Source organism: Bos javanicus, chromosome 21 (assembly GCF_032452875.1).
Source record: "Bos javanicus breed banteng chromosome 21, ARS-OSU_banteng_1.0, whole genome shotgun sequence".
Classification (NCBI taxonomy): Eukaryota; Metazoa; Chordata; class Mammalia; order Artiodactyla; family Bovidae; genus Bos; species Bos javanicus.
In genome coordinates this window covers 33,913,648-33,936,517 of record NC_083888.1, presented here as the reverse complement: position 1 = coordinate 33,936,517, position 22,870 = coordinate 33,913,648, and the positions used below count along the sequence as shown (strand labels likewise).

General features: G+C 56.1%; 1 protein-coding gene across 15 annotated transcripts in view; it reads right to left on the bottom strand.

The window, feature by feature from the left end:
* Positions 1–22,524, bottom strand: part of STRA6 (signaling receptor and transporter of retinol STRA6) — a 29,685-nt gene extending 7,161 nt beyond the window's left edge. Inside the window, exons 1-12 of one of the 15 annotated variants that reach the window (XM_061394855.1) lie at positions 22,325–22,524; positions 15,687–15,819; positions 10,550–10,616; positions 10,161–10,246; positions 8,823–8,962; positions 8,202–8,225; positions 7,852–8,018; positions 6,377–6,499; positions 3,941–4,008; positions 3,686–3,762; positions 3,353–3,414; positions 2,270–2,432 (exon numbers count right to left, since the gene is read on the bottom strand). In XM_061394855.1, coding sequence (XP_061250839.1) covers positions 2,270–2,432; positions 3,353–3,414; positions 3,686–3,762; positions 3,941–4,008; positions 6,377–6,499; positions 7,852–8,018; positions 8,202–8,225; positions 8,823–8,962; positions 10,161–10,246; positions 10,550–10,616; positions 15,687–15,802 — 1,093 coding nt within the window. In that variant the 5' untranslated portion in view covers positions 15,803–15,819; positions 22,325–22,524. The other 14 variants (XM_061394856.1, XM_061394853.1, XM_061394854.1 and 11 more) reach the window with 14 other exon arrangements.
* Between the last annotated feature and the right edge of the window lie 346 nt (positions 22,525–22,870).

The following is a 22,870-nucleotide window of genomic DNA, read 5'->3' as shown; positions in this document are numbered from 1 at the left end:
CAATCACAGAGGCTGGACCCTGCCCTCTAGGTTTCCGAAGTCTGACTAGAGCCTTGGGATTTCTTAAAAGTTACCAGGTGATTCTCAGGCACAGACAAGAGTGAGGATGACCACTACAGAAACCTGGGGCCACTGTGCCTGCCCCTGGTTCAGTCGTGCAAGGAGGCAGAGGGGGGCCCTTTACTGAACATAAGGCTAGAAGAAAGCCCTGGGCATGCACAGCTCTGCTCCGCTCCGTCTAGAGCCCTGCCCTCCTAGAGCCAACACGGTGCCGGCAAAGATACACTCTGGACTGTCTCTGCCAGGAGGCAAGGAGTTTGCCTGCGGAGCCTGCCAAGGTGAGCGAATAGCTTAACTAAGGGGAAGAGTTATCTGACCCTGACCCCCAGCCTGGCCTTTGGTCTCCAGGTGTCCATCTCTTGCTCCTCTCTCCCTCACTTGGTTCCCTCCTAATCTTGGTACTCATAAAATCTTCCTGCTCTTCGCTTCCTCTGGAACTCTGCACCTTCCCCCTTCCGGGCCCAGGTTTTGTGGGTCAGTCTGTCTCCCACACCCGATCAGGAGTCTCGAGGACAAAGATGCCCTTAGAGCTTCAACACCCATCTTACAGGTAGGGAGATTGAGATCCAAAGGCATAAACGGCTTGCCCAGGGCACACAGCTGGTAAGTGATGGAGCACAAATTCTAATCTAGCTGGCCTGACTCAGAGTGCGAGCTTTCTGTGAAAGATGCCAGGCTTACGGTCCAGGTGTTGGGTGGGTAGCCCTAAAACAGGCTCTCAAAGCTCAGAAGACATTAGCTTCTTAGGCTGAGAACAGACTGAAGGGCCTCAGATCTTATCTCAGTTCCACCCCTGGCTTGCCTTGTGCTTAGGGCATATCCCTAAACCTCTTGGGCCTCAGTTTGCCTTGTCTGTGAGCTGGGAAGGTAAACACTGATCTACTTAACCCCCGCTTCCAGGGAGATTCAGAGTGGGAGCATTTGGGCTTGGAAACTGCAGCACTTGATTATAAGTGTCAAGTGTGTTGAGTAGAAACCAAATCCCCTGTCCTAGACATGTCTGCCTCTTGATTTCCTGCTCTGTGAGAGGAGATCAATGATGCTGACCCAACAGGGCTGCTGTGAGCAAGGTCTGAGCTTGGATATCGACTGATAAGGGTCATGTCTGCTCCTGCCTGTGGCTCAGATTGCAACCAACTTGGAAAATCTTGGAGATGTCATTTTCAGCCCCTCCAGAGCTTGTCACCTGTGGGCTTCAGCCACAGTTCCAGGACAGATTCTGGTAGGGGAGCAGATTCACTCAGGAAAGTGGTGGTCAGGGAAGGAAGCAGTCACTGCACACACCTCTGCCCACCCCTACTCCCTCCCTGATGGTCTTGGTAAGGAAGAGCGGCAGAGAAGTCATACCTCCACCTGCAATAATGGCAGCCTAAGCTCCAACCATCACATGTTACTCCTCAAGAGCCAGGGTGCCTGTGCCAGCCAGGGACTCCCTAGCCAGAAGAGAGTGTGGGCCACATGACCTCTGACCACCAGGCCCTGTCTTAAGGTGGTGGATAGTCCCAGCCTGGGTGTTAGGAGACTTTGCTCTTCTCTTGGCTCTATTTTGGCCTGGCTGTATAACCTCAGACTAGTTCTTCCCCTTGTGTTAAGTGAGGATGTGTCTCCGTCTCCAGCATAGGGCTGTGGAGATGAGGCAGGTGGGTAACAGGGCTAAGGGCTAGAGGAGGCATCAGACCACAGAATTGGGTGGGGGGCAGCTGGTATAGTTTCGGAGCCCAGGAGCTCATTGTCAAGGGAATGAAGGAGAAAGGAGGTACCTTGAGGACAGGGATTGGGAAGAGAGAGCATTCGCCCTTCCTGACCCCACCCACCTGCCATAGGATTAGCTCAGAATCCTGGCCCGCCATCCCGCCACACTGCCCCTTTTCCTGCTTCCCTCAGAGCCCACGGCTGTCCCCTCAGCTCACACACACCATGCCCTCCTCCACCTCCACCCCTGTGGAGCAGGGCAGAGTTGCTGGGGGGAGGGGTGCTGGTGGGGGTGAGAGATCCCACACAAGCTGACAGGGGGTCAGTGAGATGACCCCTTCAGGTCTCAGAGACTCGGAACTGGAAGCTCCAGCCTCCCAATTTGTGGATGAGGCAGCTGAGACTCACAGAGGGGACGCCCAAGGCACCCCACGTGTCTGTGGCTCTTGGGACAGAGCTCAGGCATCCCAGCTTGGGTCCCCACTGCAGCGCCTTGTGGGGTCCTGGGAGGCCTCACCTTCTAGAGCCCACAGGTGGTGCTTCACCAGCTCCACCACCTCCTGCCTGTCCTCTGAGAGCACGATCCCAAAGCCGGCCAGCAGGTAGGAGACGTCCGTGGTGATCCCCGCCCTCACCTTCTGGATGGTGGGTACCACACCCACTAGCAGCAGCAGGGCCACCTGGAAGAACCCCAAAATCAGGGCGGCAGGGCCTGGCTGTGCTCACACCAGGCACTCCCATCCCAGGAGAAGTGTTTTCTGAGACTTCAGGAGATAAACTCCAGCAGCCCATGGGCTGCAGCCAGTGCCCATCACTCATCACAGTGTTCTTATCCATCTCTTAGAGCAGCATCCTCAAGCCTCTAATCAGCATGTTACAGATACTTTAGCCTCATCGACCCCAGGCACGCTTTCAAGCAACACAAGCGCACAAGATTCAGACAATCTCTGAATCGTCTATCTAAATTTAGTATGAAATTTCCAATTTTTCCACGTTGGAGAAAGCAAAGTGTCCCATAAATGAGCACAGGCATTGAAGCTAGCCAGACCTGGATTCGATTTGGCTACCCTGAGATATTGGCTGTAGGAACATGGCCAAGTCAAATTCATCTCTCGGCCCCAATTTTCTCCATCTGTGAAAGGGAGAAGACTCATACCTACCTCCCAGGATTTTCCATTTTTTTGTCTCTTTTAGGGGGAGGGTTGGTGGTGGTGGTGGGGATTTATCAAACATACATTATTTCACTAAATCTTCCCGACTGAAAGGAAGTATTTCTATTTCTTCCATTTCACAGCCGAACTAGTGGGTTCAGGGATGTTGAGTAACTTGTCCAACATAACTTGAGGTAAATAAAGGAGCGAGGATTTAAATCTTTGTTTACATGACTCCAAAACTCATGCTCTGACCCTATGTGAGCCCAACAAGGGTCAGCATCCCCTCCCTTCTGGGTAGGCCAGCATTCCCAAGATGGCCAGAAGCAAGAGGATAGGATTGTGGGTGGGGCTCTTGGAGACTTGAGCGGGGGAGCCTAAGTCATCTCAGGGCTGGAGGTTGGGAGCAGAGGTCCAGAGGCAAATCGCATGACAGAGGCAGGACATACCTGGTAGATGGCCGTCCCTGTCAGGGTGACTGAGAGCACCAGCTTCAGGGGGAGTCGGAATCCTGCAGTCCCCAAAAGGATGGGCATGGTGAACCCCAGCACCACCCAAGCCCCGGAGCCCCCTCCCACCCAAAGGACCCAGGAACAGGACCAGGGCTCACAGGATCCTGGACCACCAAGACCAGTCAGGGGCTTCCCCTTGTCCCAAGCTGGGGTTGTTGCTCCTGATGACAATGATACTAAAGGTAGGAGCTGGCTTTCTACAGCAGCTGCTCTGTGCGAAGGAAGGGTGAGGTCACCTGTCACTCCTGACCTCAGCTCCCCACCCCATACCTCGTTGTGGAATGTAGACGGAGTGTCTGAAGTACATCCAGGCCTGGGATGCGAAGCCACGCTTGCAGGTGTGGGAGCTGAGGAAAGACCCAGGCAGGGGGCAGCTCTCAGGAGAGGCTCCTGCCCTGAGCTTGGGCCCCAGGGTCCGGTTGATTCTTCAACTCTGCCCCACCATGGGGCCCAGTGCCAACCTCCCAAACAAACCTGCCTGCCCAGGCCTGTCCCCCAGCCCAAAGGATGTGCCTGGCACCTCACCTGCTTTTCAGCTTCTTCTGGCAAAGGAGGGTCCTCAGATATTCTTCAGAGTAGCTGCTCTGCAGCCCCTGTGGGGACAGAAGGACAAGAAGATGGGACCTGTCTTGAGCCATCCCTGGGGCCCTCGCTCAGGGTACCACGGTGGGCACCCAGTAGGTGCTCCATACAAACCTCTTGGCTGTGGTAGAGTACAAAGAAAGGGCACCTTGTGGGGATAAGCGCCCCCCATAGCTGCCCTCCCCTCCTCCTTAAATGAAAGACTAATCCGTCTCCTAGCTAAGAACTCTCAGTGCTGGCAAGTTTTTCCTAAGGGCTATTTCCAACCCTCCCCGGCTTTACCCAGTCTCTCCACATCACTGCTTTCCTCCTGGCTCTCTGGCCTTTGCTAGCTGAGACGGGGGTAAAGGGAGACTATGTCCCAGGAGTTTATCCCTGACCAGGAGACAGGCTGGGCCGTTTTGGGTCAGATGCCCCAGGCCTCTGCTACTCCAGGGAGATCACAAGGGTGACCTGATTTGTCTAAGCCACATTCCAGGCCTTAAGCTGCCTGCCAAGTGGCAGAGGCCCACAGTAAGATGCGGTGAGCCCCTGGCCCCTGACCATTTGGAAAATATAGGCCAAGTCACTCATTGCCATGGGAACCCTGGGATCCAGGGCAGGTGTGGATCAGCTCAAAGAATGACTGTGTCCTTTGAGGATTAAAACTCTTTGACTAAGGGCCAAAGAGGATTTTATTTCTCCTAAGACTTCCCCAAGAGGAAAGGCGTGCAATGGAAGGAGAGGCTGAGAAGATCCCCAGGCGAGGAGGGAAGGGCCTGAGCAAGGCAGAGACGTGCCTGGTGTATCCTGGGGAGCCGCTCCCCTCCTCTGAGCGTCTGGAGGGCAGTAGTGACAAGTACTGAGGACCCTACTGCTAGCCTGTGAGCATGAAACCTGCAGTCAAGTGGGCCAGTGGGGATCTGGGGCCGCCCTGGAGACGCTGAGCCCACCTGCCTCTTCTCCCCTCCGTGGGGACCTCACTCCTTCTCTGGTTTCAGTCCCAGCCCCTTTTGAGCTCCAGGCCCAGGGTCCAGCTGCCCACCAGACCCCTCGGCACCACACATGCACAGCTGTACATCGTCCCCCGCACACCTGCTCTCATCTAGGGCTCTGTATGTCGCCAGGAACTGGCACCACCACCCACCCGCTGTCTGTCCTGGATGCCACCCTTCAAGCCTTTCCTTCAACCTCCCCATCTGCAGAGCAACCAGCCTTTTGCATCTCTGTGGGGTACTTTCCCTCCTCCCCTTCTCTCACCAGGAAAAAACTTGACCCTTCCTCCACCCATGCTCTGGGATTGCAATTCTCACACTGCACTGTAAGTATATCTCTATATCCATTGCCCCCAGCACGCTGGGAGCCCTGGAAGTCCAACACAGGTCACCCAGCTGAGTCTACAGTCCCAGCCCAGGGCCTGGCATAGTATGGGTGCTTGGAGAATGAATATGATTGCCGTATCTTGTAAGAATTCTCCCTTGCCATGACACATTCATCCACACACCCACCTACCCAAAACTTCAGAAGTATTTGCTGAGTGTCTACCATCTCTACCATCTCTACCATGATGCTGGGAAAGTTTGAAGGCAGGAGGAGAAGGAGGTGACAGAGGATGGGACGGTTGGATGGCATCACTGTGTCAATGGACACGAGTTTGAGCAAACTCTGGGAAATGGTGAAGGACAGGGAAGCCTGGCGAACTGCAGCCCGTGGGGTCATAAAGAGTCAGACACGACTGAATGACTGAACAGTAACTCATGTGCTAAGACCTGCCCGATGCTGCAAATCATGCAAGAATGAAACAGATGCACCCCATCTCTGCAACTCATACTCTTTGGTATGCCTGCAATGCCTTTCTTTTTCTTTCCCTACTCCAAATCTTCCCTGTCCTTCAGCCCCTGCAATATCTACTTCCTCCAGGAAGCCCTCCAAGCATGACTTAGTTCTTCCAGCCCCGCCTTTATCCAAAGTTATCCAACCTAGGGTTGATTCATAATGCAATTGTGCCCTGCGTGCTCCCTGAATCATGTCAGCATCTGCAGAACTTCTATTAGGCCCAAGGCCCTGGCCTGTCTCATTTCTCCAGCTGGATCCTCCATGTTCCAAAAATAGAGCTACAAGTTCCCTGTCTTCCAGCCCACTTCTCCTTTGATGAGTCCCCACTCCGCAAACAGCTCAGTGTCCCAGGCATCCTGGGTGCCAGCCGAGGGCCTGGCTTGGCCTTTGCTTGGGGAAGGAGGACTCACAAGTTCCTCAGCGACTCAGCAAATGTTTTCTGAGCACCTGTTATGTTCTAGGCCCTACACCAAGCGTGACCACATGTAGGAGACCAAAAGACCTGGGTGAGTCCAAGGTGTCTTGAGTGCTGCGTACAAGCCCACCCCAGCCCTGCGCTTTTACCTTGGAACCCGTGGCTGCCCCGTGACCGAAGCTTCTCACCAGCTGCACTGGGTACCAAAGGCTCAGGAATCCGAGGCCCAGAAGGAGAGGCAGCGAGGCCAACAGGGAGTAGTACTTGTAAATCTGGAGGGACGGGCAAACACCAAGACACATCTACCTTCTGCCTCATTTCCCCAATCAAATCATTTCCCCTCCCAGCTCACAGGGGCCCCTGACGGTGATCAAGGGTGCGTGGGAAGGCTTCTGCTTCTATCACTATCCTACAGCCTAGGCCACTTGGCACCGACTGCTACTTCTCCTTCTCTGGCCCCACAGAGGTGCTTGCCCCTCCCCAGGCCCCTAGACGCCCCGGGCCCTTTCAGGAGCCAAAGGGAGGATGTTTTGTGAGCCCCTCCTACCCATCCCAGGGGACTGCCATGGGACCTGAAACAGGAGACAGCCACCTTCTACGTCCCTATGTTCCTGGGGCTTTGACACTGGCCTGTTTTTGTTTCTTTCTATTACAGTTTGCAAGCTGAGCGACTGCGAAGAACATACCCTGCCTCCCGGGGCTGAGGCCCTCCTGGGGTTGAACATGGATTCATTTATTTGTTAATGCCATATGTTTTTACTGAGAGCTTAGTATGTGCCAGGTCCTGGCTGGTGAAAAAAGACCAACCAAGTCCTTACTCTCACGGGAACCACCTAAGCTTCAACTCTACCCTGAGGGATTCGTGTTATTAGCTCCATTGTGGGAGCGGGGTGGGGTGGGTGGGGGAACCTGAACGTCAGAAAGGTGATAAGGTGTTCTCAAAGAACCTGGCACCACTTGGCATCATCGCATATATTTGCTTGTCTGACTGTGTGTCCCCTTCCGGAAAAGGCAGCTCTTGGGATGCCAGGGACTTCATCGGTCTTATTCACAGCTCTACTCGGGGCCTAGAAATGCCCCTGGGACAGAGAATATACTCAAATGTGTTTGCAGAATGAACTAAGGAAGGAAGGGATAAAGCTGGATTCAAACCCGGGTTGTCTGTCTGTGTAGGCTACACCCGCACCCTTTGGGCTCTGGACCAGGCAGCTTCACACCCTAACCAAGCCCAGTGAACCAGGGTCTGAGGTTCTGGAATTCTCTTTTTAGCCTCTGAGACCATCCCCCAACTCAGTGCTTGCATTCTGCAGCTGTCTTCACTCCCTCTCCAGCCTGGCCAAGGGAAGTCTTGGCAATTAATAATGGGGAGATTTCAGGGTTCCTCTCCCTCCTTCTCTGCCCCTTCCCTCCCTTCCCACTCCCAGACAGGAAGCTCCTGAGGGCAGGCCCGGCTGTCTCTCCCACAGAAGGGCCAAGCTTGGAATGAGCACGTGGCTAAAGGCATGAATCCCGTGCCCAGTAGAAGGCAGCAGGGAAGCATGTAGACAGAGACGAAAGGAGCCTCGCCGGCTGACGCGGCTCCCCCATGCCTCACTGTCCCAGGCTGTCCTGAGTCCGTGGTTACCTTGGGTGACTCAGGACACTCTGCCCTTTGCCAGACCTGGACCCCCAGATGAGCCCAGGACAGCAGGCTGCCGAGCAGGTGGGCGGCTCCATGCCTGATGGTGGCACAGGCAGCCAGCGGATAGTAGAGGGCAGGGTAATACAGCAGAGCCAGTATCTTCCAAGGCCCTGGAAGGCAAGACAGGCAGAGAGATACATGATGGAGGAGCGGAGGTGGGGCCTGGGTCCCGCCCATCCCCACTTCTCTCCTGTCTCTATCTTCCCAGCCCCTCAGCTGATTCAACAGGCAAGAGCCCTGCATTCGTGCCAGGCTCTTAACTAGTATCACCTCCATGATCTTGGGCAAGTTACCTCTTGAAGTCTCAGCTTCCCCATCTGTAAAATGGAAATAAGAGAGCACATTAGCAAAGATCAAAGGAGAAGGTATATGTAGGGTGCATAGCACCATGCCTGAGCTAGTACTAAATAAATTCAGCTACGATTTTATTAGTGTTTCCATCTCTGACCCTTGGCCTCCACCACTGTAGAATGGAGCTAATATCTGCACTTTGGGGAGTCGTTGTGAGGATCAGATGACCTAAAGAGGCCACATTGGAGGGCGGTGGCTCCTCTGGATGGTGGCTGTGCTTTCTACCACCACGTCCTTAAGCCCAGATCAACTCTCCAGGACCCCTCCCTGTTCCCCTCCGGATGCTCCTTCATGTTCACGCGGGACTAGGCTGTCTGGGGTCTGGGGGACTCAGCCTTTGACCCCTCACCCAGGGGAGCAGAGTTTGTACAGGAGCCGAGACGGCAGCATTGACCCAAGGACAGAGCGACAAGATTCCAGGCACTGTGGTGGGACGGTTGGCGAGGGTGATGGGACAGTGTCTTCTGGCCAATGGCTCATGACTGGATCAGGAGCCCCAGTGCTCTGGATTCCTACCCGCCCCCTGCCGTCCATCCATCCCGGGGCATGAGCCATCTGGGTACCTCGGCCGGGTGGTGAGGCGAGGCTCAGGAAAGGCAGCGGGTCCTCGGTGGGGAGCAGCAGGCACAGGGAGCTGAAGAGGACCATGAAGACAGCGGCAGGCACGGTCCGGGGCCTGTCCCCAGTCAAGAAATCCACAGGGCTGGTATAGAGCAGGGACAGGACAAGAGGGAGTCACTCAGGCCCTGTACCTCCGTTACCACCCTGTGTTCCAAACACGGGGGAGGTGGAATCCTTCCCCTTTCCAGATGGGGAAACTGAGGCCCCTTCATGTATTCATTCCACAAATATCTGTGGAGTGCCTCCTACGGATTCAGACCCAGGCCCTATGGCAAGTGACTCAGGAACACGCCCCCCTCCCCCCTACACACAGACGCAGAAGGAACAAGTCTAAGCGCTGCTCCCCATCCCCCGCCCCGCCCACTCTGGAAGCTTCAGGAAACGGCCGCCTCCACACTAATCGGTCTGTCTGGGCTGGCAGACCTTCAGAGAGCTGGAGAGTCACAACATCCTTATGCAACGGCCGCCGCCCTGGCCTGGGAGTGGCCCCAGGGCAGAGGGCAGACAGCGGGCACGGTTATCCCAGGCATTGCCCCTCTGAGCTCAGAGCAAGCCTCTGAGACCCTCTGCTTTGGTGCTCCAGCTTGCCTCCATGCTCAGAGGGCTCTATCCTGCTTCATTCTCCCCCGGGCCCTCCCCTAGGCAGGGCACGCTCTTTTTCCTGGCCAGCCAGTACAGCAGAAACCCCTGGCTCATTCCCATCAAAACCAGCATGGCAGGCCCCACCTCAGCGTGCAGTTCTGAGTGCAAGGCTGTCTACACTGGGGCTCCTCCTACCACCTCCCCGGATTCTTCAGTCTCTCCCACACATGCCTGCCCAGTCCCAACTCCTCAGGGTCATCCCCACCCCAGGCTCTGGGGTTGCAAGGCTGAAGGAGGCAGGGGGAGAAATTTCAGCCAGAGGGGCTGGAGGTCAGTCCCTCATAAACCTGTGTCAGTAGGAAACACCCTCAGGGAAGAGGGTGAAGATGGCGTGGAGTGATCATGGCCTGTCCAGACCATGGGTTGCCTGAGGGGGTGTGTCCTGGAGCTGGGCCCTCTTGGGCTTGGTCTCCCTGAGGTCTGGAACAGGAGTAGGTGCCCCTGAGCCGGTCCCTCCCCTTCTCTCTGGGGGTCCCAAGCAAACCTGGAGATCTTGGTGGGAGGCAGATGGGAGAGCCTCCAGACTGAGAGGGTTCTGGGTGTCACTGAGGCCCAGCTACCTAACAACTCACCACCCTTCCAGAGTGGCCCTGTCAGCTGGGCCCCCCAGAGAGGGGAGCCTGGGCCAAGGCACCAACCTGGGCAGCCCGGGCCTGCCATGCCCACAGCGGGGCCAGAGCTGGCGGCGCCTCACCAGCATGGCCAGCAGAAACAACACGAGGATCTGAAAGAAGAGCACAGAGGCGGGGCTAGGGTGCCTAGGCCTTCCCCAGGGGCTGAGTCAGAGCCCTTGGCCCTGGGAGCCCCCTAACCCCCATGCACACTTGGGCGGCATGCTGGGGACTGGCAACTAGGTGACAGAAGTTTGAGAGGTTAGACTCTGTCTGCGTCCTGGTTTGGGTCCCTGCCCTGGGAGAACTCCCAGTACCACCCTGCCCCCCACCCACGTTGAGGCTCCAACGTCTCTCTTCACCACCTCAGCCTACATCCTTCTATTCAGGCTGGCAGAAGGTCAGTTGGGACTCACCGACAGCACGGCCAGGCAGGTGTGGTAGAGGCTGGGTGGCACGTTGGGCTGGCAGGAGGGGACCAGCCTGCAGAGCAAGTGAAGGCTGGTCAGGCCGAGGTAGGGAAACCCCAGGTGTACGGCCAGGTCTGGGGTTCCAGGCTCCCTATGCTGGGGCTCTACTCATCACCTCCCTTGACCCCTCTGATCGCGCAAACACAGTTCCATCTTCTCAGAGCTGTTCTGGGCCCCATCACCCTACAGGATGCGGGTCCCATACCAAGGCTTCAGGTTACAGGGCTGAAGGAGACAGAGGACTCCCGGGGGAAGACATGGGAGAAACAGAATGGGTCAACTCAGCCTTTCTCTCCATCCAGGCTCACTTCATTCCTCCCTCCTCCAGGAAGCCCCCTGGACTGCTCCAGGTGTCAAAGGCCTCTTCTCCAAACTGCGGCTGAGCATACCACCTGGATCCAGCAATCAAGCACTTGGTTCTGTGATCTGCCTTTCACTCACTGGTATCTGAGTTTGGTCTGTCTGTGACTGGAATGATCGACCTTGGTCTTCCAGGATTTATGTCTCTACTTGTTTTACTTTTGCTAAGGGCTGAGTCATGTGTCAGAGAAAGGGATCAGGTGGAAGCCCTGAGCTCAGGATTGGACCTGAACCTAGAAGAGCAGATAGGATTGGGTTCCTGGGGGAGGGCTAGACCTCTGGGTTTGCCCAGCCAGAGCCTGGGGGCGACAGTAGGAGGTCACCAGTGTGGACGGGGGCACCAAGTTCTGGCGGACGAGGCATCAGAGGAAGCTCCTGCTGCAGCTGGGCCTGCCCAGGGATAGGGGTAGAGGGCTCACCCACCCTGCTGGGCTTCTTCCCCTGTGTGGACAAGATGAATCTCAGGGGTGAACCTGAGGACTCTGCTTCCTGACCCAGGCTTCCTGAGCTTGGAAATCCCGGAGAGTGAGCAGCAGGAAAGACCCCAGTTGCATGGGCTTGTCTTTCGGGTGGCAGGGTACAGAACAAGCCTTTTTTGTGCAACTTCTTGGCCCAGGCAGCTCCAGCCTCTTTCCAAAGCAGAATAGTGCTCGTGGTAGAGTAGGTGCCACAGGGGATCAGGTTCCTTCTATCTGCGCTCAGGCCTCACACACCCCACTTACAACTCTGAGGCACCTTACTGGAGTATGTGGGGTGGGGTTTGGGTGAGGCAGGCCCCCTGACCAGCCCCAAGAGTCCAGAGCTACCACTCCTGGCCATCTCTGCTGGCATCTCATCACTTGACAAAGTGACTCAATCATGCCCCCACCCCCCGGCCCAGCCAGAGCAGGGGCTCAGCAAACTGCGCCTGGGCAGCCTGATCCTTTCCCATTCATCCTAGACCAGAAGGCACCCAGGACCCCTCCAGGGCCCTGTCTGGGGGAATCACCGGCCTTTCTGTACCACCTGGCACCTGCCTCCATCTACCCTTTATTTAGCTCCATTTGGCTGAGACTCATGGACCCTCAAATGTTTGAGGTCTGGGCAACAGAAATTTGGCTGAGCAAGCGTTTGGCTGATGGCTTGTGGACCCATGTTTCGTGCTGCGGGGCAGACAAGATGGCACAGGCACAAAGAACACCACGGGGGCGCGGGTGGGAGCCTGGTCCTTGAGGGAGCACAAGCAGATGAGGATGAAGAGGGGGAGACATTTGGGGCAAGGCTCAGGGCGGGCGGTATTTGAGTTTGGGAGATGGTTAGCATCTCTTCAGGCAAACCAGGGCCAAGGGAGCTCCATGTGGAGGACAGAACGGGAGAAAGTGCAGTGGCGGGCAGCAGCGAGTGGAGCTGGGGCCGCACAAGGCTTTCAGCTTGATTGGAGCCCAGAGGGCAGGCTGAGGGCCGGTTACAGCAGGCCTGGGAGGCACTGAGAGTGTTTAAGCAGGACAGTGTTCCAGATTCTAGGAGATTTCTGTGGCTAGATTTGAAGGACTTCCCCGGTGGTTCAGTGGTTAGGAATCCACCTCCCAACACAGGGGACGTGGGTTCAACCCCTGGTCAGAGAACTAAGATTCCACACGCTGTGTGGGGCAACCAAGCCCACACACTGCAACAGCTGAGCCCGAGTGCTCTGGGGCCTGTGTGCAGCGGCTAAGACCCAAATAAATGCAGCCAAATAAATAAACATTAAAAACAAAATATCAGCCTAGTACTTACTAAGCATTGAGTACTGCTTGTTCCACGTGCTAACTCAGTTATTACCTAGGAGGTGGATGCTATTAGGATCCTCCTCGTGTAAACGAGGAAAACAAGGCTCAGAGAGGCTAGGGGTCTTGCCCAAATCACACAGCTAGTAAAGCACCAGAGCCAGGATTCAAGCTGAGGTAGTGTGACTCCAGTAGCCGCAAGTGAACAGGATGTGAAAGATAAGGAGTATGTGGAAGCTACTAAGTTGAACCATATGAAACTGCCATTTCTTTACATCAAAGACAGCTGAGTATCAGCATTTTCAAATGGTTCAGCGTAAACAGTCTCAGAGGTATTTAGGAGGAAGAATTGGCATGACTTAATGTGGAGGAGCGGAGGGAAGGGGCGTTTCTGGGATGGCTGAAGGGTCCTGGGCCTTATTCCAAGATAAAGAGTGAGGACCAGAGTCAAATGGAGTCCAAGGAAGCAGAGGCCTGGTACTGGGCAATTCAGAGGTGGTGATAGGCACTTGGGGACAGAGGCCAGGCTGCCATGTGGTGAGGACAGTGGGACAAAGGAGAAGCCAGAAAACTGTTTCTAGAGTTTGGGTCTGAGTGAGAAGCTGCAGAGGGCCCCACCAAGAGCAGAGGGTAGAGCACAGCTCTGGGGGTGAGAGAGGCTGACTGTCTGGGGCGGGGGTCTGCAGGCCTGGGGTCCAGGTGGAGTCCTGCTCCCTGACCCTGTCCCCCTCCCACAGCAGAGTGACCTGCACATCACCCTGGCATTGGCCTCGCTTGGTAGGAGGGCAGGCCATGGAGGAAGCCTCCCAGTTCCGCCTTCCAGGCAGCCCTTTGAAGTGGTGGGGAGGTGACTGACATCCTGGACAGCTGCCACAGATGTATTTGTGTCCCCAGGCTCTGGCTGGGGAGCTCAATATTGATGATGGGTGGATGACACATGAGCACAGGCAAGTAGCGCCCATAACCTGGCCGGAGGAGCCTTTGGGGGGAGGAAGGAGCCAGCCTGGCTTCTATAGATCAGTCCTATGTCCAGAGAAGAACCCAGCCAGGGCATCCGATCCCCATCAGACGCACCCACACCCCCTTACCTCTCCAGCCAGGCCCTGGTGCCAAGGGGGCACGTGGGTCAGTGTGACCAGGAGGTTGAGTCCGTCCCGAACACTGTCACCAGTGCCCACGGCCCTGACTCCAGCCCAGTGAGGCACAGGGGGAAACCCTGTCCAGAGCACAAGGGGAAACCCTGTCCAGAGCGCCTCCAAGTTTTGGGGCACCACCTCACCGGGGTGTCTGACTCACACGGGAAGAAGTGAGTCCAAATTCGCCTCCTTGGGATTCCCCTGGGCTCCCAGCTTCCTACTCCCCACCTCCAGCAATAAGCTCAACTTGGTTGGGCCAAGTACATAGAGTCAAACAAAGTTCTTCATTCTCACCTGCAGTGGGAGAAGGGAGCTACAAATACGAGATGTCACCTACCTCAGAGGTAGTGCTGCTCGTTATCCAGTCCCTGCCACGCTTCCAATTTTATTCTAAGGCCACGTCTAAATACCAGAGCCATGGAGCTGGCTGCAGGCACCTGGCCCCAGCCAATGCCTGGGCCCTGAGGTGGCTAAGGACACAGCTTCCAACTAACGCCTTAACGGGTGAAAGTCTGTGTCCTCCTGGGGCTCCTGGGCCTCTCTCCATTCTTCTGCTTCTCTCAGCTCACACACACAAACACACATACACACACACACACACACACACACACAGAGCAGGAACCTGGGGAGCCCTAGGCTTTCAGGCAAGGGAGACAGGTACCTTGTGCTGACCGCAGGACTGCTTCCCAGGTGGTCAGAACCCCAAGTCCTCCAAACAACACTCCTTCCCCCAGGCTGGGGTGGAGCCTCCCTCCCTGCCGGGTGACCCAGGCCTAGTCAGGCCGCAGCCCGGCCCCTGGGAAGGCACTAGAGCATTTTCCCTTCTCCAGTTTTGGTTGCTGATGGAGAACAGATGTGCACACATCTGGCTGACACCACCCACCCCCTACCCCCGGCCTACCTCACCTTTTCAGTTCCCCAAACCCTCAGACAGAGCAGGGAGGTGGGGGATGGGGCCGAGGCCAGGAACAACAATGGGAGAACTGGGCTCCGGGGCCCACGCAGGCCGGACGTCCTTGGCAGCATGGGGGCACAGGGAGGCCCAGCTCCTCTGCCAGAGTGCCCAGACTAAACAAAGATAGAGGGATCTGGGCAGAGGCCGCTCCCTCCCCTGACCTGGCCCGAGCACTCCTGCTGAAGAGAACTGGATCTCCTATCTTCACGGAGCCTCAGACCAGCCTGCTCCAACAGGGCAGCCTGTTCCCCCAGGCCTCCCCCTGACCCGGGCCTGCTCGGAGAAACTGATGCTCATTAACAGCGCCCCAGGATGGTCACCTCAGAGACCAGTAACCCCTTAAAGGCAGGCCCGACTTCCCCCAGCCACTCACCCAGCACTCTCCGTCTTGGCTATAAGCCAGAGTCACCCAGCCGGGTTGGATCTGAGTTTGCAAGAGGGGCCCCAGGAGTCTGTTTTTGAAACACACCGCAGGGAGTTCCCTGGTGGTCCAGTGGTTAGGACTCAGTGCTTTCATTGCCAGAGCCCGGATTCAGTCCCTAGCCAGGGAACTAATATCCCGCCAGCCATGTAGCATGGCACCACCATCCCCTCCCAAATAACAGTCAAAAAATAAACACACCACACAGGTGATAGTTAGGCGCCTAGCCTGGCCAAGGTCCCCCACCTCAAGTATCTTAACACCAGCGTGAGGGCTGTTCTCGCAGAACAGGGGAGGAACTGAAACCCAGAGAGGCTGTGACTTGCCGAGGGTCCACACAGCGAATGAGCAACAGAGTCCCTCTTAGCAATCCTTGCTCAGGGTCTCCTCACCCGCCCCCCAATATCAGTAACCTCTGCCACACCCCACATGCTGGCCAAGAAGAGCCAGATAGAGTCCAACTCACCCCTCGGGCTGGAGCTCCTGGCCACCCTGGGGCTCGTCGATGTACCAGCTGTCATAGGAATCCTCGCTGTCAGTGGCCCCGGAGGAGGTCTGGTTCCCTGCCGCCTGGGTGGACATCCTCAAGCCCTTCTCCTCTGACCCCAAAGAAGAGGGAAAAAGCCACTACAGATGTGAAAAGAGGCTTAGCGGGGGGAAAAAAAAAGAAGAAAGAAAAGAAAACCCAAACAAAGAAACGTTTCTCTTTAATCCTAAAGGTTACTTTCTTGCTTTTAGCTCTCTGGGAAAAGCCCGTTTGGGAGTGAGGGCTGCAAGAGGAGGGAAGGGCTTCTCCTGTCCCCTCCTGTCCCTTCCCGCCCAGTCTCGTGTGGTCCTGCAAGAGACTATTATCCTGCGGGGTCGGTGCCCCCCGGGGGTCCCTGGGCTCTTGCTAGAGCACCTGTCTGTCTCTTTGTGACTGGCCACGGGTAGGCTTTGCCTCAAAGCACCATTTTCAAGGAAGTTTTATCCAATCCAAGCTGCCCAGAGAGACCTCCCCCCTTCCTTCCCCTCCTCCCACCCACCCAGATGGACCCACAGACACACACTCAAGGAAGGACCAGGGAGGAAGAAGCTGCAGAGATGAAAGGGTGGGCGGGCAGCGGGCGGGCTCAGCACACCCGGCTGGACTCTCCCAGCTGGGCTCCTGTCCCCTCCCGCTCTCAGGGGTCCTGCCCAATCCCCTCCCCTTTGTTCAGGTTCCCTGGAGACCATCCCCCAGCCTCAGCCTGCCCCTCGCTGGACCCTGTGGGCGCCAGTGATGGGAACATACCCAGGGTCCTCGCAAGCCCCCCTCCCAGAGGTGGAGGCCCAGCTCCACTGGCGGTCCGAGCCGGAGAAGAGCGTGGCCTGGAGGGCCGGCACCTGACTGCACCCACATACCTGCCTTCCGCGCCTGCCCCAAATCGCTCACACCTTTGCCCAGCACATCTACTGGGCCCCTACTTACAAGTCAGGCATTCCGGCAACCCAGGGAGACTGCTGGGGCTGGGCCAGGGGTGGAGGCAGGGGAGGGAGCCCGTCCGTTCCTTCTCCTGGAGGAACATGTGTCCCTCGCGGGTAAAACTTTTTGTTTCTCCAACTTGATTTCACAAGGAGATAACTCACCCCCACAAGGCATTTAAATTAGTCCTTTAAACTCGAACCAGACCTGTGGGTAGGCAAGAGCCCTGCCTGCCTCCTGTTCCTCCCAGAGTGTGGGGTGTGGGTGAGGAAGGCAGGAATGGGGGCTCCTCTCCCCTTCCTGGTCCCCAACTGTGGGTGGGAGTACAGCAAGATACAGAAGAGGCAGAGAGCGGTTCTCAGGACCCTACTCCTGGGTGGGAGTCAGACCCCCTCCCTGAACTTTTGAGGGTCCCTGTCCTTTCAATACCCCACAGGTGCCTGAGTCACTGCCTTACCCAGCTAAGGCATTCATTCAACAAGCTTCGGAAAAGGACATTTATCTATTTATTGTTTTAACACAAATTCACTGAACATCTACTAAGTGCCAGCACTGTTTGGGGCCCTGTGACAGGAGAGTCTACAGTTTAGGAGGATGAAGCAGTTTAGGAGGAGGCGGTAAATAAGCTAGAATCTGAAGGTTACAAAGGGAACACAGATTGCCCTGATGTACACCACAAGAAACTGAATTTGGTCTGAAAGGACGGGTTGGGTGGGCTGGAGGGAAGCGTGTTCCTGATAGACGGAACAGCCTGAGTGATGCTCAGAAGGGTCAGAGCTTGAGATCCTAAAAGCTGTCCTTCCAAATTCTGTAGCCAGGCCCACCAAGCCTTCCAGAATTAGGACATGATTTTGCTCTGTTGGCCTTGGCTCCTCCCTCTCCTTCCCAATGGCCCCTCTTCCAGGAAGAGGGCTCCGGCCACCCCTCCCCTCCCCAACAGAGACGTCAGTATCTTGCTGACTCAGAGCTGAACCTGAACTTTGATGCAACACAGGAGCCCACACTGCCCATCTGATTCCAGGCATTTGGGGGTGAATCCTGCCTCCCAGGCCCCGCTACAATCTCCTAAGGACAGAGCTGGGTCTCTGCTCCTCTGCCCTCCTTCCCCCGATGCACAGTAGCCTGGGGCCACACAGACTATCTAAACTGGGTTTGGCTCGCTGCCTGCTCTGGTGACCATGACTCCTCCATGGGCCTGTCTCGTGCAGGCTGCTGTTTCTCCAGGCAGGTTTCCACAGCCCTCTGCTCCAGCACCCACACCCACCTTCCCTTCACTGCTCAGGAGTCTTAGACCCGTAGCTTGCATGCATGCTCGCTAGGTTGCTTCAGTAGTGTCCGACTCTTTGCGACCCTATGGACTGTAGCCCACTGTCTATGGGATTCTCCAGGTAAGAATACTGGACTGGGTTGCCATGCCCTCCTCCAGGGGATCTTTTAGGGAACAGCTAACTCTCTGATGTTAAATCCCCCTCCTGATTCCTCCAACAACTGGAATCCAGTCTGTGCTGGGGAGCTCACTTGCTCTACCAGGTAGAGAAGTTCGGAGCTGGATAAATGCCCATTAGAAACTGCTTCCTACCCTGCGGGGAGCCTGAATCTGCCTTCCCAGTCTGGTTTGTTCATCCCCTCCTTCATTCAACAGCTCTAACTGCAGGCCGATTATGTGCCAGGCAAGGTTCTCCACACTGAGAATAGAGCAGCGAGCAAGACAGAGAAAGTTCTGCACCCCAGGGACCTTCATGTGTAGTAGGGGCGGGGAGAAAGAACATGTGTCACGTGTGCTGAAAGGGAAAATAAAATGAGAGGAGGGAGGAGAGACAGATAGACAGAAGCAGGTTATTTTCGGCAGGATGCTGAGGACAGGCCAGGTGAGAAGGTGATGTTTGAGCAGACACCTGAATGAAGGTGGGCACCCAGATAGGCGCTGAGGAAAGGCATTCACGCTGCCTGGAGGGGCCTCCATCAGCCTCAGGGGCTGCAGCCAGACCAGCAGGGAGGGGCCCAAGCTACAAGGTCCAGGCTTAGCCCCTTCCCCATAGCACCCTTTCCTGACCCAAAGCCTGCTCTGCTTCCAAAGAGACCTCAAGTGGAGACTGTGCCTCCTCCCAGGACTAGCCCGGTGCCCATGCAGAAAATGCAGAGACCACTTTCAGGAAGGCCCTAAGCAGAGGTGAGGAAATGATGAGCTTCGCCTCTCTCCCCAGGTCCAGGCACAGTGGAGAGAGGGCAGCAGTTCCCCTAGTCAGGGCCAGACTGAAAGTGGTAGGAAGCAGGTCCAGAAGAAAAGAGCTGGGTTTCCATATGGCAGGGAGAAGTGCCCTGGTTGGGCAGGCAACCTACCTGGATTTGAGCCCTAGGACGGGCTGTGTGACCGTGAGTGATTCCCTTGGCTTCTCTGAGTCTCAGCCCTGCCTCTCTTGCAGGATGGGGTAGGTTATCCAGCCAGGAGATTCTTTGATTGTGGGCTCTCTCCTCTCTCCAAGGCCCCCACTCCCTCCCCTCAATGACTTCATGGCCCAGGAATGTGGAGCCAGCACACCAGGCGCTGGTTGTAGTAAGAAGGTCAAAGCCACAGAAAGAAGCGATTGCCCAGGGTCCCCCATTGTCTTTCACCCACCCACCCTCTTGGCCCCCCAGTAGAGTGGCCTCCACTCTGGTGGGGGCAGGGAAACAGGCTGGGTTGAAGATCCATGGCTACTGGGTGGTTGTGGAGCTCAGGCTAGGAAGGGGACCCCACTTCTTGAGCCCAAAGCACCACCCCAGCTTGAAGGTAGGAGAGCTCACATCTGTGAAATGGAAGGTTACCACTGAGGTGTTAGGAAGGATGCAGCCCAGTCAGATTGGGAGCTGGTGAGGAAAAGTCGTGAGAAAAGAAAGATGGTGATGACATGCTCCTGAATTCCTCCAAAGGCCTGGAGGCAGAGGACAGGGCAGGCCCTCTGGGGTTGGCTGTATGGGGGACTCTATCCAGAAGAGTCAGAGACTGGCACCTGCCCTCAGGAGAGGAGGGGATGTCGAGTGGAGGTACTTGAAAGACAGTGAAATCTTGGAGAAGGGAGAAGAGGGGAGGAGGAATAAAGAGATGATTTGAGCAGTCTTGGAGGCTTCCTGGAGGAGGGGGCCTGGAGCGAGGCCCAGAGGCACAGAGGCTCAGACTATAAAGAATCAGCCTGCAATGCAGGACACCTGGGTTTGACCCCTGGGTTGGGAAGATCCCCTGGAGTGGGAAATGGCAACCCACTCCAGTATTCTTGCCTGGAGAATCCCATGGACAAAGAAGCCTAGCAGGCTGCAGTCCACAGGGTCACAAAGAGTTGGACACGACTGAGCGACTAACACTTGAGCAGTCTTGGAGACTTCCTGGAGGAGGGGGCCTGGAGGGAGGCCTTGAGGTCAGACAGAGTCAGCAATGGCAGCAAAGATGAGGTGTGTCATAGGAGAGTTGAGAAGGGGAATTTGAGAGGCAAGGAGAGTGCAGAGCAGGGGTCAGAGATGCCTGGCACACTCAGATGAGGCCAATGCCAATACCCAAGGAATAGCCCAGGCCAACAGGGCTCCCAGCTGAATACAGATCTGAGGGTGTTCATGCTGACAGGGGGTCACTAAAAGCTTCTGGACTTGAGCAGACAAAAGTCATCTGCCATCTGGGTTTGGCACTGAGCTGCCCGGCCCTGCCCCTTGGGCTGGAGTTGGCCCATGCAGGCCTCAGGACAGGGCTTCCTTCCTCTCCGTGTTTTTGTTCAAGTTGATTAAATCTGAGGAATTTCTGCGTCCAGGAACAGAGGCCCACGTGTGTGCCTTCAGCAGCCCATGGTTATCAAAATCCTTAAAGGGCAAAGTGCTAAGCTTAAAAGGAGCTGACAGCGGGCGGGAAGGCATGAGGAAGAACCTCAGACACACCCCCAAGGACCCCCAGTTCCTCCAGAGCCCCCCACTTAGCATCTTAGCAATATCTCCAGAACTTTAGTAACACCACAAGAACTCCCAGAACCCAGTGTCAACCCTTTATGAGCCCCCAGAACTTCAGTAACAGACCAGAACATCTACAACACCCGAGAACCCCAGCCACCTTCCGAGGACCCTCAAACTCTGGCAGATCAGGCATGGGTGGGGCAAGATGGTCAAAATCATAGTGGGTAGGTTCAAAAGGCCCAGAGACCCCTCACTGCTCACCACACTCCCACCCCAGCTTTTGCCTTAGAAGTCCAACTGCACCCCCTAAATTACTACAGCACCCAAACCTCAGTAACATCCCAGAGCCTCAGCAACACTCCAGTCTCCGGCAGGGAGACTGAAATCTCCCACAGCAGACAATGGCCAAGGAGTGCTTCAGTCCAGGAGTAGGGGGACAGCCCACGCCCCTGCCTGCGCAGCCCAGCCCCCCACGAGCCTGTAGATAAGCAGCCAAGGCGGGTTCAACCCCATGTGGACCTATGAGCTCTGGGTATGTCCCCATCTACACAGTGCACTCACACACACACACACACACACACACATATTGAACTGCCCCCTGCACACACAGGTACCTAATCCTAGCTCTAGACCCAGCCTGACCCCATTCAGTGGTTGGAAGGCAGCGTTACTGGCTGCTCAGCTTATGAGGGAAAAGTGTGGGATAGCTCTCTACTCCTACCTCCCTTGCCACATGGGAGCATCAGTAGCATCATCTGATATGCCCTTCTTGGAATTCTCCTGCCCCCTCACCAATAGCATCACCACAGCAAGAGAGATTGAAGCCAGAGTGCTCTGGCATGAGTGTGGGCACTGGTGGGAAGGAGGGCAGCCAGCTCTTTCAGGGGAGCGGTTGTTCTTCCCTTCCCAGAGTGCTAGGCTAGAACTGGTTCAGAGGAGGGAAGGCAGGGAGGCAGATTTCAGCTCAAGACAAAGGTAGGTTTCTTAATCTCACAGAGTAGTGAGCCCACCACAAGAGGCAGCAATCAAGAATCAGCTAGTAACATCAAGATGCTACAGAGAGTTTCCTGCCTTCAGAGGAGGACTGGTCAAAAGGCCATGAGGACTCCCCCAGCTTTAGAGGCCTGGATTCTCACTTCCTAACACCTCCTCCCTAGGATGGTACCACCGTGGTCTGGTCTTGAGATGTGGGCTTTGTGCTACCCTCCTTCCTCACTGAGGACACCGACTACTGGGCAGATCCCGAGTTCTCCTTCCTCGTTGCCTGCTGACTACAGGACAGGGCTCTCCATCAATCTCTTGCCCACTTTCAAATCCTATGTGCTCAGTCGCTTTAGTTGTGTCCAACTCTTTGTGATCCTACGGACTATAGCTCACCAGGCTTCTCTGTCCACGAGATTCTCCAGGCATGAATACTAGAGTAGGTTGCCATGCCCTCCTCCAGGGATCCCAACCCAAGGATGGAACCTGCGTCTCTGGTGTTTCCTGCATTACAGGCAGATTCCACTGAGCTACCTGGGAAGCCAACAAAGACCTTATGCAGACACAACTGTTCTGATGTCCCCCTGTCTTTTGGAGCTTGCACTAGCTCCCAGGATACCCCAAGTCCAGCCATCTCCAGGCCTCCAACCTCATACCCCAGAATTGCTCAACCCTACCATTCCTGCCTCCTTCCTGCCCCACGCCTTCATTTGTGCTCTGCCCCCCACCATACCTTTTCCTTGCTCCCCAACCTGTCGCAATCCTACCTGGCCCGCAGACTTGGCTCCAGCCCCACTGCCACAGCGTCCTCTTGACCTCTCCCTTCTGTATCTCTTCCTTCTCTTTAGTGATCACCCTCAGGAGTCCTGTGCCTCCGGGCAGACAGAGTGCTCCCCACTACCTGGGACCTCCTCCTCTGAGCACCAGCCCCAGCTCTGGCTCGGATCCCAGAGGGATGACTGGCTGTACCGCCGTCTCAGCACTTGGCCCTGAGCAGAGTCCCCAGCACCTGCTTTAAAAGGTGTTTGATCTCCTCCCTCCCTCCAAGAAAGGCAGCTTCCTCCTTCCCACCAGTCCTGGCCCTGCCCCTCCTCCCGCCCCCCAGGCCTCCCCCGCCCCCCAGGCCTCCCCCACCCCCCAGGCCTCCTGCCTGTGATTCCGGGGATCAGAGAAGCCCAACCCACCCCCATCTCTCCAGCTCAGCCCCACAGCCCTGCTGGGGCCCCACACAACACACAGGGCGGCTTGTTTTTGGCAGAGACTCTCCAACCCCCAAACCATTTGCCCGAAACTTGATCTCCTTGGCCCTCAGT